A 15,530-nucleotide genomic window follows, 5' to 3' on the forward strand; every position below is an offset into this window, starting at 1 on the left:
TAAAATATCTTCTGTAGGCTTCCATACAGAAATAGATATTGTGAACAACTATTTCTACTCTGAAATCCCATTAGAGAAAATACATTTTCGTGTAGGTACATGACAGAGCAGTGTTGAAATGGATATCATGTCATTTTTAATGGAAGAAAACATAACACAATGTTTTTAAAAAAGGCAGCTTTTCAGCAAAACATGTTACTTTTTCTTGTCCAATTGACAGAATTTCATCAATGACAGACGACAGAGAGACACTGTACTCGTCATGTTTTCATCCCAGTCTCCCAGTCTCATCCTCACTTCTGCTAAATGAACTGGTTGATGAGCTTGTTCTGCTCTGACTCCACCTTGGACAAGGCTTCAGCCTCGATACGGTACCTGAGACAAGCAAACACAACAGTAAACTCACAGGAAAGTGATCACGAATGTTGTGTGTAGTAGAAATGATGATAGAAGACAACAATTTAGAATGATAATAATTTGCTGTATCAAAAAATCACAACAGTCACCAGATGATGTCATGGCATGAGTTACCTACTGGTAAATGTGAGAATTGAAATTTGTATCTATTATCATTTACTGTTATAAAAACTATTAGTACACATCAAACACTGTTCTGGAAAGCTGCCACCTAGCACGTGAGTGTATTGTGCTCGACTCATGAGTGGCTCCATGACACACATGTCAACCCACAACCTGGTCAGCTCTAGATTTATTTTTGAAAATATATACAGCTTATAAATGCTAAACTAAATTTCCTATTCAAAATACCCCAACCATTTCTGATGGAATTTATCAATGCATCCAAAACAATGTAACCCATGTTTGTAGTTAACTTTTGTTTGTGGGCTCACTGGCAGACTTGGAGAGAGATCTCTCTTCTAGACTGAGAACAGCTAAAATGCATCATAATCAAATGCATTCATCACAGAATTAGTAAGTAAAAATGTGAGGATCACAACATTACATCAGAAATCTATTTTCTTAATTTCTGCAGTGAAGAGAGCAGGGCCGTTAATAATGGAGCTTATCAATACTGTGGCCTTTAATAATTGAGCCCTAGGCTTGTTTAATACTGGGGTTAGGGACCAATTCCTTGACTTAAATGGAAAGAAAGCCAGGACCTATATGGCACATACTAGCACTATTTAAGTTTTCATAATGAAGTTGACCCACACACAACTTACCTCTCAAGTTGGCTCTTTTTCTCAGCAATGAGAGCCTGCTGCTGCTGCTGTTGAACCCCCCTCAGTCTTGCCATTAACTTCTGCAGATTCCTCGCTGCTATCGCCTAAAGGAGAAGAAAACAGGAATACTTCGGCCAAACAGAGGCACACACTGTATAGTCTATAGGTAAGAACAGCTAAAGTGAATTGAAGAAGAGTTCATCCATTCCACCTTTCAATGTCAAGCATACCTTCCTCTTTTGTTTTTCCACTTCTTTTGCCAGTTCATCAATCAGCCGAATCGAACGTGCGGCTATTTTCTGAAACTGTTCAATTTCTGGAACAGATAACAAATTCAGACAGATGTACATCAAGTTGGTATAGACAGAGGGAAACACTCATGACCAAATGGCCTCGACAAAATCTTTAGGGCTCACTGTCCACAAAGTCTTTCGACCCCTCCTGCAGCTCTGAGGTCTTCTGGCTGACATCAGGCTCCAGTGCAGTGAGGTTCTTGAGTTCATCAAAATAAATGCCTGCCTCTGCTAGCGGGTCTTTAGCCATGGCTGCTGTAACAAAGGAGACAAAAACATGAAAGATGAAAAAATGAATGGAGATAAATACACACATGTATATGAACTGTAGCTTTGACAGACTTTGTGGTGGACAGCCCTCTTTGAGAAGATCTATTTCACAGACACAGTATGACAATCCATTTAGAAGACTACACACTGAAATCAACAGTATCAACCGGACAGTGTGCAACATATCTTACGCTGTAAAATGACTTTTTATTCGGCTATCACACTGAGACAATATCCATGTTGCTGACACTGTCTGCCAGCAGCTGATGCATAAAAAAGTAAACATTTCTGTGGGCTATATTTTCTACAATGAGAGATTACCATGTGGCAGGACAAGCAGGTGCTTTTCTGTGGTTTGAATGCTGAGCTTCTAAAATGCTTGGTTGAAACAAACGAATAATCTTCTTTTCTTTGTTCGGTTTATTAGCGGGTGGCAACCAACGTCAAGGTGCATTACTGGATCTATTATGCCATCCACTGTCTTCCTCTTCTTTGATCTGCTTTAGATCAAAGGCATGTGATGATGCCACATCCGATCAAAGGATCCAAGAGATTTGTCACACTGCCAAGATAAAAAATTGCCTGTGATGGTCGTTGCATCGACCCAGATTATGCAGGCAGAAATGGCGGGTGGACTGAGTAGGGGGAGAGGATGAAGAGGAAGTGCTCAACTAATTTTATTGCATTTATCACGATACAGTAGATGGCGGTAATGCAAGTTGGTTGTCACCCGCCAAAAAACCAAACTAAGAAGAAGAAGAAGTACCTCCAGTTATGGTGCACCAATGCAGTGGATGGCTGTAATGCACCTTGACGTTGGATGCCACCCGCCAATAAACTGAAAAATTAAGAAGAAGTTGTATGCAACCTGAAATGTCCTTAATACCCTGAATGCTTTGATGTTTGAATGGTTGAAATTGGTTGTGGAAGTAGTTTGCGACTGAAAAACACTGCGGTCAAGTCAGCTGCCATTTGTATCAGTCAAATGAACCACCTCCTAATTGCACATTGAAATGTCCAAGAGAGAACTGACAAGAACAATTCCCTAAAGACACAGAGAGAGGATGAAATCTTTATGATCCCCAAGTCCAAATCATATATACAGAGCATGAGAATTTGCAAGTGATTATGTAAAAATTTCATAAAAACTTAAATAATTTAACAATTAAAATAATAAAATACATAATATGATTGTGGCGGGACTCCCATGAGCTCTGACGTTACCTCCTCTGTAACCAGCTGCCCTTTTATACATTCAGCCCCTCCCACTGGGCTTAATTACCAATTCAAACAATATTATGGGCAAAACCAGTGCATGGAAACAAAAATAACAGGTTACAATGACGTCTTTACATGTCACAAAATATATCCTCTTTAAACAAATCAAATGACTTTTGTGAAACAAGAGGTATCAACTATAAAGAGTACAACTCTAACTAATTATCATTGAAAAAAACACAACAGGAAACTATTTAAACCGACAGGAAGTTATGCCCCCTGTTTAATCCCTAGATCAGCGTGTGTGTGTGTGCATGTGTGTGTATCCACAATGCGTGGACCGCTGGCGGAATAGTCGACATGCAACATATGAAAAAATAACAGCAGGTTAAGTGAATCATTCAAACTTACATATAAACCACATATGTGAAGAGTAATAAAGCAAATTCAGTTTTTATGAAAAACATCAACCATAAAATCTTCATTGCAGATAAACCAGATTAGATGAACACAAAGTCTAACTTCACTGTTTATAAAAAGCTCTGCACACAACGTCCAGCACACAAACAATAAAAGTGTCAGTATATTGTAGAAGTGTTTGAGGAGGACTCACTAATGAAGGGAGAGAGAGAGAGAGAGAGAGAGAGAGAGAGAGAGAGAGAGAGAGAGAGAGAGAGAGAGAGAGAGAGAGAGAGAGAGAGAGAGAGAGAGAGAGATGCTGTTTGAATGTAATTTGTTTTGGGGTTTTTTTGACATGGGACATATTTTCTAATTCTTTATGTAAGTATAATCGTATCTTATTTCCGTATTATGTGTATACTCTGTGTTATCCCTTTTTTAAAAAACCGGAAGTATGACTTGCTTACTTTTCTTATTGATTAAAATGGTCTTGTTTGTGGTTTGGGACGATAACGATTTCATAGCCTGACTTCAAATGAAGGGGGACGTACCTTCATTTACCGTAAAGATGTGGATACGGGCGCACTTCAAATGTAGGGGCGGCTGGTTTGACCACGGTGCAGGCGGAGAAAGAAGCGCTACAGTTTCCAGTGAGGGTGAGATCTCTGCTTTACTACCTGCGTCACTATTACGTGATGATCCACTGAGCCACTTTATCTCACTGAACACATTCTTTACAGTTGGTGAATAATCGGCTGTGTGTTATTTCCGACTTGACGCGTCCTCTAACTTCCCACATTGTGCAACGATCGCTGGAGAATTTCAGCGGCTGCAGCTCGAGGATCATTGATTCATTATCCCCATTTACAAGGTGAGAGTGTGAAAGACTTGGAAACATGAGAGCAGGCAACATGTAGCCTGACATACAGAAGTGAACTTTATGAAAAAAGATCCATACATCTGCAATTCAAGCTAATATCACGATATATGTCTATACTTTTAAAGACTCGTGAGCGAAGGTTGTGATTTTAAATTCTTCTTCATGGGCAGAGAATGACAAACATTCAAATTTTACTGAGGAAGAACCTTACAACCTATTATATGTCACTGCTCATCACCGTTCTTGTACAATCCAGTAATATATTGATATTGAACCTTTGTTATATTGTTATGTGATAAAATACCACAGCTGCAATGCAGAATGCACATATTTTAAATATACTGTTATATCATGGTGACCACACCTCCCTGCAGGCTGACCTGTTTGTTAGGACAATAATCTGATCTATAAAATCTTGACTCGGAATTATGGGCCATGCCAATATGTCTTGATTTCAAATCATACCACCCATGTGTTATTATTTAAGAAGTAGCCAACTCCAGAGATTATTTATATGTACAAAGTTAGGGGACATTAAAAAACTGTTTCCCGCAGTGTAACCTACAAGCACCATGCCAAACAATTTCCTTATCAAAGCTCATGTATCACTGATGAATGGTTGTGCACTGAGCAGTGTGATGGTGGAGCTGCAGCACCAGTGATCTATGAACCTGCTAAAGCAAACAGCATGGCAATCCCCCACCTTTTTGTCCTCACTAATATTTGCACTGCTGGTTCAATGCAACAACACCGCATCCTTTAAGCTTTGCTCATTTCTGACTTTGCTCTGTGGACGTCTCTTTAGGGCGAGGACAGCATGTGGACACTGAGCCCTCAGTTGGCCTTCATTGGTTTATACCTACAGGTATGTGTGTATAACACGGAGCTAACAAAGTTTTAGTTATACTTTATTTTCCACTAACTGAACAGTTGGTGGATTGTGACCTGACAAAAAGCCGAAACCATTCAGATTCCCGCCTGACAACAATAAAAGAGGAAGTTCAGTGTTTTCGTAACTATGTCTATTGAATTCAAAATATGCTCCCACTCTTCCTTACCAAGAGTCAGATGAGAAGATTGATAGCATTCTAATATTTTTTGGGTAAATATGAAACTACACCACCTAATTTGTTAGTTTAGCTAAATTATTTAGGTTAGGTTAGGTTAGGTTAGGTTAGATTAGATTAGATTAGATTAGATGAGATGAGATTAGATTAGGTAGTGAGATTGGGCTAGGTTAGGTTAGGTTAGATTAGGTTAGTTAGTGAGGTTGAGTTAGGTTAGATGAGGTTATGTTAGGTCAGGTTAGATTAAGTTATGTTAGATAAGGTTAGGTTATGTTAGTTTGGGTTAATTATATTAGATCAGGTCAGTTAAATTAGGTTATGTTGGGTTGGATTAGGTGAGATAAGTTTCCTTTTTAAACCCATCTACAAATAGACCTCTTTACCCATTTCCACACATCCTCCCCCTCACTCCCTTTTCTCTCATGACTGATATGGAAAATAAATAAAGAAAAAATAATTTAAGTTATAATAATAAACGACCTGAGCCTCTCAGTGCAAACTTTATTTTCTCAAGGTTAAATTAAGGAACATCATCAGGTCTAAGGAAAGACGGGCAATTTCCAGTTTCTAACCAGCTCTTGCAAATCTCTCAAAAGTGTGATATATTTTGTAAACTTGTGTTTTTATACTTATTGTACAAACACTTAAAAAGTTGCTCATTCCTCCTGTTTCAAAGCTAAGTTAACAGGCTGTTGGCTCCAGCCCCAAAGTTTCTGTGCAGACATTAGAGTTACACCTTTCATCTCATTAGACTCTGAGTAAGAAAGTGAGCTGGGGTATATCCCAAATCCATCAACTGCAGAGTTCAGGGGTTTTGTGTCCATTCAGAGATAATGTCATCTTCCAATCTGCAGGTAACCGCATGCTACCCATCATGCACTTTGTATGGCCTTGTAGCTGCTTGCCAATTTGGGGGTCACTACTGGGTTCCTGCGCTGCCTCCCAACATCACCCACCTGTACCTGCCAATGAACTACATCAGTGAGATCAACAGCACCTCGCTCAGACAGTACGAGCAGCTGCAAGAATTAGATCTGGGCATGCAGAGAGTGCAGCTCGTCATCAGGAACGACACTTTCGTCAGACAGAGAAAACTGACCAAGTTGGTTCTAGGCCTCAACATTGAGCTTCAGCTGGAGCCGAGGGCATTTGCAGGACTGCTCAAATTGCAACAGCTGTTTTTGGACGGTTGCAGATTGAATGAGTCCATCCTGGCCGACAGCTACCTGCAGAGCCTTTTCTCCTTAGAAAAGCTTGATCTCTTAGGGAACAATATAGAGAGACTCAAACCTGGACTGTTCTTTTCAAGACTCACTAATTTCACACACTTAGACCTCAAATTGAATCCGATCAAAAGATTGTGTGAAGAGGATCTTGTTGGCTTCAGGGGGAAATACTTCACAATCCTGAACCTGAACTCCAACCACTTGGCTAGAATGTATGATGGCGACTTTGACGAGGGAAGTTGTGGAAACCCTTTCAGAGATATGGCCTTTAATACCTTGGACTTATCAACCAACGGCTTCAACGTCTACCAAACAAGACGATTTTTCAATGCGATACAGGGGACTCCGATCGCTAATCTCATATTCTCTGGAATCATAGGTCGAGGCTTTTCATTTGAGAACTTACCTGATCCAGATGAAAGCACATTCGAAGGCCTCTCGAACAGCACCGTTAACGTCTTTAATCTGTCTGACAACTTTATATTTGTTTTGCAGAAGGATATTTTCAGTCCCCTGAAGACTGCGATAATCATTGACATTTCCAAAAACAAAATCAATCAGATCAACAAAAATGCCTTCAATGGTCTTCAGGGACATTTAAGGATGCTCAATCTTTCATCCAACCTACTCGGAGAAATATATTCCCACACGTTCGCCAATCTGGAAGACTTAAGAGTACTGGACTTGTCTTACAACCACATCGGTGCGTTGGGATACCGAGCCTTCAGTGATCTTCCTAAATTACGAGCGTTATTTCTGACAGGGAACTCGCTGCGAGAGCTGGGTTCTCCGGCATCATTACCAAACCTAGATTTTCTCCTTTTGGGTGACAACAAGTTGAAGTCACTGTATAGTATTGCTGACTTGGGTATGAACAGCATCCATGTGGACGTCAGGGAAAACCGATTAACGAACTTGGAGGATGTTTATCGAATAGTGACTGATTTCAAGCGTCTCCAGAATTTCTTCTACAGCAGCAACTTCATCAAGGGGTGCACACTAAACAAGAATATTACAATACCCTATAATAATACTTTGCAAGTGTTAGATCTTAGTGACAGTTCCCTGCAGATAATTTGGGCACAGGGGAAATGCCTTGACCTGTTTGATCATTTTAATAATCTTCTTGGCCTCAGTATAAGCTCTAACTTGCTCACCGCACTCCCACAAGGGATTTTCAGAGGCCTCAGCTCGATGACAGAACTAGACCTCTCGACTAATTCCTTGACCTTCCTGCAGCCGGATGTCTTTCCGGTCAGCCTGAAACAAGTTGACCTCTCGAACAACTTCCTAGCCAACCCGGATCCTATGACTTTTCAGTCTCTCCTCTTTCTCAGCCTGGCAGAGAATCGGTTCTACTGTGATTGTAATCTGGAGAGCTTCTTGCAATGGCTCAATGCGACAAATGTAACCTTCCTGAGCCCAGCCGAGGGTTACAGATGTGAGTTTCCAGCTGCTCTCCGTAACCTTCCCCTGCTGGACTACGCCACCATCGTAGAACCATGTGAGAAGGACGATGAAAAGGCAATCCAAGATCTTAAGTTTGCCCTCTTCATCTTCTCTGCCCTCCTTATTATCACTGTCACCCTGAGTGGGGTCGTCTACGCCCGTCTCAGAGGGCACATATTCGTGATCTACAAGAAGATCGTCGGAAGGGTTCTCGAGGGGCCGAAAGTTGCGCCTCCTTTCGAAGAGATGCAGTACGACGTCTTCTTCTGCTTCAGCAACAGCGACTATAAGTGGGTGGAGGCTGCTTTACTGAATAAACTTGACAACCAGTTTTCAGAGGAGAACGTCTTACACTGTTGTTTCGAGGCCAGAGACTTCCTGCCCGGTGAGGATCACTTGACAAACATCAGAGATGCCATCTGGGGCAGCAGGAAGACCGTGTGCGTCATCTCCAAGGAGTTCCTCAAAGGTACAGCTCATCTTATTTTCACACGGCTACACTGACCATTTAAGTTCTGGCCTTTCTTTCGAGGAATAGTTCAACATTTTAGGAATTAAACAAATGCCCTTTCTTTCCAAGTGTTGGATGAGAAGATTAATAGCACTTTTCCAAATGTCCATTAAATATGAAACCACAGCTTAGCTTTGTTTATTTAAGTTTAGCATTAAGTCTGCAGGTTTCTGGATAGATTAAACAACCAAGCTATATTTCTTCGTGATCTTTGGACGAGACCAAAGCTAGCTGTATCGATCCCTTCAAGTCTTTAATCTTAACTACCCTGCTGCTGGCTTCATATTTAATAGACAGATGTGAAAGTGGTTTCATCTAAGGCTGTGAACACTGATATTTCCCTAATGTCAAACAAAGACCCTTGAAGCTAGGGTTGGTAATCCTGTAAGGGTGCAACAGCGGCTAGGATGGTCAGTGACAGACAGGTGCACTAGCCAATCATTTTATTCGGACTGAATGAGATGATCCGGTTTGTTTATGTCAGTCATGGGATGGCCACAGACACCGGCTTTGAATTTTTTTTTCAGATGATTATATTTATTGATGCCATCACGAAGTAAATAGGATTTCAACAAATAAAATAGAAAGTGTTTCAGAACCAAATAACCAAACCTACCTTTAATGCAATCCTGATTTCTGAAAGCTGGCATGCTAGCTAACACCATGGCCAGCAAAGGCTCTGTTTCCGTCATCTTTCTCTTCTGAATTACAAAATTAAGTACCAGATAAATGAAATCAAAGCCTGAGAAAAACAATGTGTGTATGTGTCTCTGTCTAGATGGCTGGTGCCTGGAGGCGTTTACCTTGGCCCAAAGCCGGATGGTGGAGGAGCTGAAAAACGTCCTGATTCTGCTGGTGATAGGGAAGGTGTGTATGAGGCAGCTGAGTTAGTGACAGAACATGCTTCATTACTTGTACACACAACACTGACAGATTATCCCCCTATAAATTAATTTGGAAAGTATGTGAGCAAACTCTTAATGAGCACCATTTTACCAGTTTGGAGGATTTTTCTGAAAACCGGACAAATGTGAGCCCAATATTCACTCTGCCACTGCTTCTTATTTTAGTCTCGACCCACTCCTGAGAGAAGTACATGACATTTCCCTGCTAAAAGACCATTTTAGCTGATCTGCTGCCACTAACAACCCTAATGATGGCTGCGGGTTGTAAAACCATTGAGCCCACACACACTAAAACTTCTCTTAGAACTAAAGGGAACTGCAGGGTCGGAAGATATTTCTCTGTGGCTTTATCACTACAGGGGACCTCATTCATATGCAAGTAGTCATGTTATACATTGTTAATATACAATCATTGGTTAGAGGCACTTAAAAAGTAACCAAATTCAAAGTTTAACGCCAAACTGTATGTCGGAATACAGCTACCAAACTCTGTTGGTGTCTTGTGCCAGGGGACTAACTCAGTGCACAGAACATGTAGAACCTAAGGTCTGCAGCTTCAATGCCTACTTTGAACCAGTAGATGGCAGGCTTCAGTCACATTTAAATGAACATTCCTTCAATCAGGCCAGAAAACTTTTGCTGTGCTATTTGTTCTCGTATTGAAAACAGAAGATTTTCACTGCTGACTGAAATCTCTTTTCCGATGAAATACAACCAAAGGTGGCTCACTACAACCTGATGAGGTACAATGCAATCAGAGAATTCGTGAAGAAGAGAGAGTACCTGACATGGCCAGAGGACCCTCAGGACCTGGACTGGTTTTATGAGCGACTGATCACACAGATCCTCAGAAACACCGAGATGAAGAAGTTTGCAGAGGACAAACCTCAGCCTGCGCAGCCGCAGCCTCAGAATGAGGACAAAGTCGAGCTGGAGGACATCCGAGCTGTTGCCATGTGAACTCTGTGTCACAGAATCGAGACTGAAACCTTGCCACAGTGTCACCAGTGAACTAGTACTAGAATAAGGGTGAAGGAAGATTTTAGGCATTTCAAGCATTTACAACACTCCAAGGTCCAATCACATGCACAGTGCAAACACATGATTGTCTATGTTTTTGAAATGATTAAAATGTTATGTTATTAGGGTGATTAGTGTAATGACAGTGTCTTTAATAATTTACTGTTTTTATAGTGACAAAAAACTGTGATTTTTCTAGATTTTTTTTATATTTCTCTGTAAGTGTTTTTATTATTTATTTGAATCAGCCTTTAAAAAAATAATAAAGGTGGCTCCTACTGGACGGCTGTTTGATTCCTGAGGGATATAGAATCAATTTGTCAGTGGTTTGATGAATAATTGATAAATATTCTCTTAATTTCTACTTTATATTTGATTTGTATGATTGATTTGATCATTCAAATTTACATTCATCTGATTTTTTATTCTAAAACTACAATAGAATAGCTCTTTATTGTCATTGTTTAAAACAATGAATGTCTGATTAGCAGCTCCTAAAGAAGTGTGCAGTATATATATATATATAAGTAAACAGCAAATTGTTTATGTATATATGTCGCTTCACTATTTTATGTTTCATCTGTGCTTATGTCTATTGTTAACAATAGACATAAGCACAGATAAAGACACAGCATAGTGCAAAGACATAAAAGAACTAAACACAGAACTTAGTAATTATGTGTGAGTGGATTAATATAATGTATAAACTATAATAATAAAATAATTGTATTATTCAGAACAGAATGTGGATTTTAATTGAGTACTTTCGCCACTAGATGGCGTGAGTCAGCACTTGTGTACCGACTCTTCATGTCAGCCTCGGGTGATCAGGGACAACTCAGTGTTACTTGTTGAGAGAAACCCATGGAGACTGTTTATAATTGCACTGGGTGTGTCGCAGAATGACGCTGCTCCTTCTCCAACAGCCACTGCACATGATATCCAGTCCCAAAGCACTGGGGTTGGTCGGCCGGTAAGATGAGAGTGAGGCCGAGGTCAGTGGCTTCCCTCTCATTTGAGCTGTGTGTCTGAAAACAGGAAGCTACTGGGCAGAGGAAAGCTTCCGTCCTGTTGGCCCCAGCAGCCGCCATCCTCCCAGCCTTTATGAGCCAGCTGCTCAGAACATTACAGCCGCTCTTCAGGCCCCTGCTGCTTATGCACTGCTGACAGTCCATTAATATCTGTCCAGCGTGTTTCTCTTTTTCCTTTTTTTCTTTTTGCAGTATCTGGAATTGTCACCACTATCAGGAATAACTTCTGCATTTAGTGACCCCCGAAGGCAGCAGGTATTATTTGTGAAACCTGTGTGTTGTTTAAAAAAAATCATTTCAGACGGGTTGAGTTTAGAGTGATATTGCTTCTCATACACAGTGATACAGTTGTGGCTCACATTTATAAAGCTTAAGTACGTGTTACACAAGAATGCACTTGACAGTCAAATCATTTTTGACTACAATTCCCCCTGAATCGACTCAATGGTTGTTGAGACATTTTGCTCAAAACCACAAATGCCAACTCTCCTGTTGCCACAGGACCATCAGGGAACCATCAAAGTGAATGAGGTTCATCCTCTGGGGAAAATACATTTCTGTACAAGATTTCATAGTAAACGTTGGGTCAATCAATATTGGTCCACCTCACAAGGCCATGCTGCTAGAACACAGCAACAACAACAAATAAACGGAGGTATTAAAAAAAGAGGTGAAAAATGAGAAACAAATGAGGAGCACTCTTTATTTTCAGAATGGGATTTAATGGAGCAGAGGTGAGGAAATAATAAATGGGTGATAAAAAACAACTCATCTCCTCCACCGATCAACAAAGAAAGAAGAAAAAACTCTGGCCCATGAATCTGCCCCTGTGCAGCAGCTCCACCAAAATCTAATTTGAAAAGTGGAAGCAAATGTTTACCTTGTAAACAAGCTCTCCAGCTCGGCGGCCTCTTCACAGTTATTTCAGGCCTGCGGAATATACTTAGAACAGACACACATGCTTCTGAGATTCTCCCTCGAAGGGAAATGTAATAAACCCTGCCCCACGGCCATAGTTAATATTTGACCTCTGTTTAAGTAAATATAATTACAGGGATGCTCACGGGAGGGAGGAGGGATCGTCTGAGGGAAGCGGACTCATCTTCACTGCAGCGACCCCGGCCGAGGGGGGAGAACACACGCAGCCGTGGGGGATCTGAGGGGGGGAGCACAAGTCTGAGGGGTACGAGCCAAAATAAAATCTTTCCTTCCACACAGAAGCATCAAGCTTGCCCAGTGTGGGTGGTTGTCTTATGTAATGACTTTATACGACTTGTTTGTTTGTGGGAGTTAGAGTTTTGGGTTACGGGCTGTGACGGGCGTTAGAGGGACGCAGCAGCAGAAGCCCCACGGTACTTTTCCTCCCTCCCTCTGGCACCATCGGCCTAAACTGAGCCTTTGGTGCATCATCCCTCCGTTTTCCAACTGCAGCTCTGAGCCAGACTTGTGGTAGAAAGCAGCAGTTCGTGTTAAAACTAATGCCTTTTGATGGGTTAATTACGTTTCCACAGAAATTCCCCTCAGTGGGAGAAGTGTCTGTGCCGCAGGATGAAACTCCACATTAGAGAATTCAAAGCAGGCCTTGGATATAGTCAGAAGATTGGTGTGAGGTTCCACATCAAGAGACAGACAGTGGAACGTGGGATCAATGGAGTAATTGGCTACTTGATTTTGATCTGAAGCCTGAAGAAGATGAAGAAAACAGAGACGACTAACTCAAACTTGATGTCCCAGTGTGTGTATTTATTTATTCCACCCTCCATGACAAAAACAGCCTGAACCCAGTGTGGAGCTCACCATAAACTTACAGTGGGAGCAGATTGGCCTTCACATTCCACAGCGGAGGATGGACAGGGGACAGAAAGACGAGCAGGGAGGACGGCTGCTTCTTGTCCCAGCTGACCTCGTAGGAAACAGGTGTTTTCTGCACTTCGGTTGGAAGGGGTTTGGTAACAGAAAAGAAAGGGAGAAGGTGAGGGGGGTCAGGAGGAGGAAGAGAGGGATGAAAAAGGAGCGATGTTATGTCTACATCTGTCAGCTGTTTAGAGAGACGACTCAACCAGGGACACTTCTTAACACGCAGCACTTCTGTGTGCTAGCTCGGTGGTGATTGTGTGGAAAGACAGAAAATGGACATTTGTGGCTTCTGAGCAAATTACTTTCTCCAGTTGCACTAGTGGAGCTTTTTTGGCCACTTGGGGGCAGCGTACTTTACCTAAAAACCAGACAATCGTTTCTTTTCAGTTGCTCACATTCATCTGAAGTTAACGAATGATAAATGATCACAGTCCAATACTGATTCACCATTTAGCCTCTTTCGCGACACAGAGGGAAAATCTAAATCTTTAGCTGCAAACACGTCCGCAGCTAGTTGCTAATTTTGGTGGTCTGTTGTTTTGGTGCTGGTCCAGCAATGGTATTCTTAACTTTATACTAATTATACTACATTACTATTACTAAGTTTGCTTCATAGACAGTTCCATTGTTCAAACTGTTCGATCTCACACATATCTGTGATAAGTAGAAAGATATATCTTGCTTTACATCATCATAATAATAATAGGAATACTAATAATTAATATAATGTTTTCATTATTTGAACACTTTCATTTAAGTCTTTTCATTTACCATCATAAACTGACAATCAGGCACCATAGGTCATCTCTACACTGGCTGCCAGGAAGCCAGAGGACTGATTTGAAAGTTTTACTGCTCAGTTTGAAATCTCTGAATGGAGCTGCTTCCAAATACATAGCAGACATGTTAGTCCAATATAACCCTGCGGGACCCAACATCAGTGAGGAGTGGTCTGCTAGTGGTACCCTGGGTAGAATCTACACATGGAGAAGCAGCTGTAAGTCACTATGCAGCCCAGCACTGGAACCAGCTGCCTGATGATCTGAGGAATGCTCCATTCATTTAAAAGTTTAAAACCAGGTTTATACATTTCTTTTACTCACAAGTGCATTTAACAAAGCTAATTTATAAGGTCACACCGTCACTGTATTTCATTGTTTTTAGTTTATTATCCTACAGTTCCTTTTTACCCTCGTACAGATTCATCCTTTTACCTCTTTTAATCTTTTTACTGCTTTTATTCTGCCCTTTTTAATCTTTTATTTTGTTTGAAATTTATTTTTAAACTGTGCCTCTAGATTTGACTGGTTTTCCTTCAATTATGTCTGTTGTTTTTAATGTCTCTGTACAGCACCTTGAATCTACCTGTGTATGAAAGGTGCTTTATGAGTAAAGCTGCCTTGTTTTACCTTAAACATTCTCTATAGCTGGAGAGGTGAGCCAAACCTAAACGATTACATTGTGAGACAGGGCTTTTCCTGGTAATTTTATAATTAAAAAAAAATATGATGGTGAGATCTTAATAAAAAAAAATTTAATCAAATTTGAGAACTGATATTTATGGAGGCCCAAAAACCAAAACAGGCTGAGACACTAAAGCTCAGTATACATGTATGGATAAGGAGGAGATTCAGGTGATCATTTTCAGTAATTTTTTGGACACCTTTCACACACTTAAATAATTTGCTCTATTTTTATTGTAAAAATGTTAGTTATAGCTGCTTCAACACTGAATGTGAAAACTCATTTGGATATGAAAAAGGTTTATTACAATGTGAGGGTTTGTTCTGATGTTACAAAACTCATTTAAAATTCCAGTTTTTCATACGAGCTAAACCATTGCTGACGACTGCTGTCACAGAACTACTTTTACTTTATACAATACATTGAATGAGCCTCACAACACAGAAGCTTTCTCTTTAACAATCTATGAAACTTTTCCCAAAATAATTGAACCAGTTTTTTTTTAAAGGGAAATTCCCAAACCCATTTTCAAACGTCAACAGTTCCTGAGTAGGAACCCTGATGATTTTCTCTGACTCGCAGGCTTGAGAAGATGAGATCTGTATCACAACCAGTAATAAAATATGATCCATTAGTCTTGTGTAAATGAAGCCGACATGAGCCCAGAGAGCAGGCAGACCCGTTTAAATCCAGGCACTGACCTCAGGCCAGATGTAACAGATATCACTGGAGGCGCCAGCAGTTATGAGACAATGA

At 40.7% G+C, this 15,530-nt stretch overlaps 2 protein-coding genes across 3 annotated transcripts; one reads left to right on the plus strand and one right to left on the minus strand.

Moving 5' to 3' along the window:
* Window positions 1-204: 204 nt before the first annotated feature.
* LOC118099924 (intraflagellar transport protein 20 homolog) lies at window positions 205-10,369 on the minus strand. The gene is made up of 6 exons (XM_047338225.1): window positions 10,186-10,369; window positions 9,301-9,346; window positions 1,601-1,732; window positions 1,415-1,500; window positions 1,185-1,288; window positions 205-375 (listed from the first exon to the last, which is right to left on the minus strand). The coding sequence occupies exons 3-6, from the start codon at window positions 1,725-1,727 to the stop codon at window positions 303-305; spliced, it is 390 nt and encodes a 129-aa protein (XP_047194181.1). The 5' UTR covers window positions 1,728-1,732; window positions 9,301-9,346; window positions 10,186-10,369; the 3' UTR covers window positions 205-302.
* On the plus strand, window positions 3,950-10,738 carry tlr5a (toll-like receptor 5a). 2 transcript variants are annotated; one of them, XM_035144732.2, is made up of 6 exons: window positions 3,950-4,020; window positions 4,105-4,235; window positions 5,050-5,109; window positions 6,166-8,455; window positions 9,276-9,364; window positions 10,123-10,738. In XM_035144732.2, exons 3-6 carry the CDS (start codon window positions 5,062-5,064, stop codon window positions 10,360-10,362), a joined length of 2,667 nt encoding a protein of 888 aa, XP_035000623.1. In that variant the 5' UTR covers window positions 3,950-4,020; window positions 4,105-4,235; window positions 5,050-5,061; the 3' UTR covers window positions 10,363-10,738. The 2 variants fall into 2 exon arrangements, with proteins under 2 accessions (XP_035000623.1, XP_035000624.1); XM_035144733.2 differs by lacking the exon at window positions 3,950-4,020 and having other exon boundaries at window positions 4,034-4,235.
* The last annotated feature ends 4,792 nt before the right edge of the window (window positions 10,739-15,530 follow it).

Source organism: Hippoglossus stenolepis, chromosome 20 (assembly GCF_022539355.2).
Source record: "Hippoglossus stenolepis isolate QCI-W04-F060 chromosome 20, HSTE1.2, whole genome shotgun sequence".
Lineage (NCBI taxonomy): Eukaryota > Metazoa > Chordata > Actinopteri > Pleuronectiformes > Pleuronectidae > Hippoglossus > Hippoglossus stenolepis.

Coding starts and splice junctions, on each gene's coding strand:
- LOC118099924 (XM_047338225.1), bottom strand. CDS start 1,727: ATGGCTAAAGACCCGCTAGCAGAGGCAGGCATTTATTTTGATGAACTC. Junction 1,289..1,414: donor TGGAAAAACAAAAGAGGAAG/GTATGCTTGACA, acceptor CTTCTCCTTTAG/GCGATAGCAGCGAGGAATCT. Junction 376..1,184: donor AAAAAGAGCCAACTTGAGAG/GTAAGTTGTGTG, acceptor TGCTTGTCTCAG/GTACCGTATCGAGGCTGAAG.
- tlr5a (XM_035144732.2), top strand. CDS start 5,062: ATGTGGACACTGAGCCCTCAGTTGGCCTTCATTGGTTTATACCTACAG. Junction 5,110..6,165: donor TCATTGGTTTATACCTACAG/GTATGTGTGTAT, acceptor TCCAATCTGCAG/GTAACCGCATGCTACCCATC. Junction 8,456..9,275: donor CTCCAAGGAGTTCCTCAAAG/GTACAGCTCATC, acceptor GTCTCTGTCTAG/ATGGCTGGTGCCTGGAGGCG.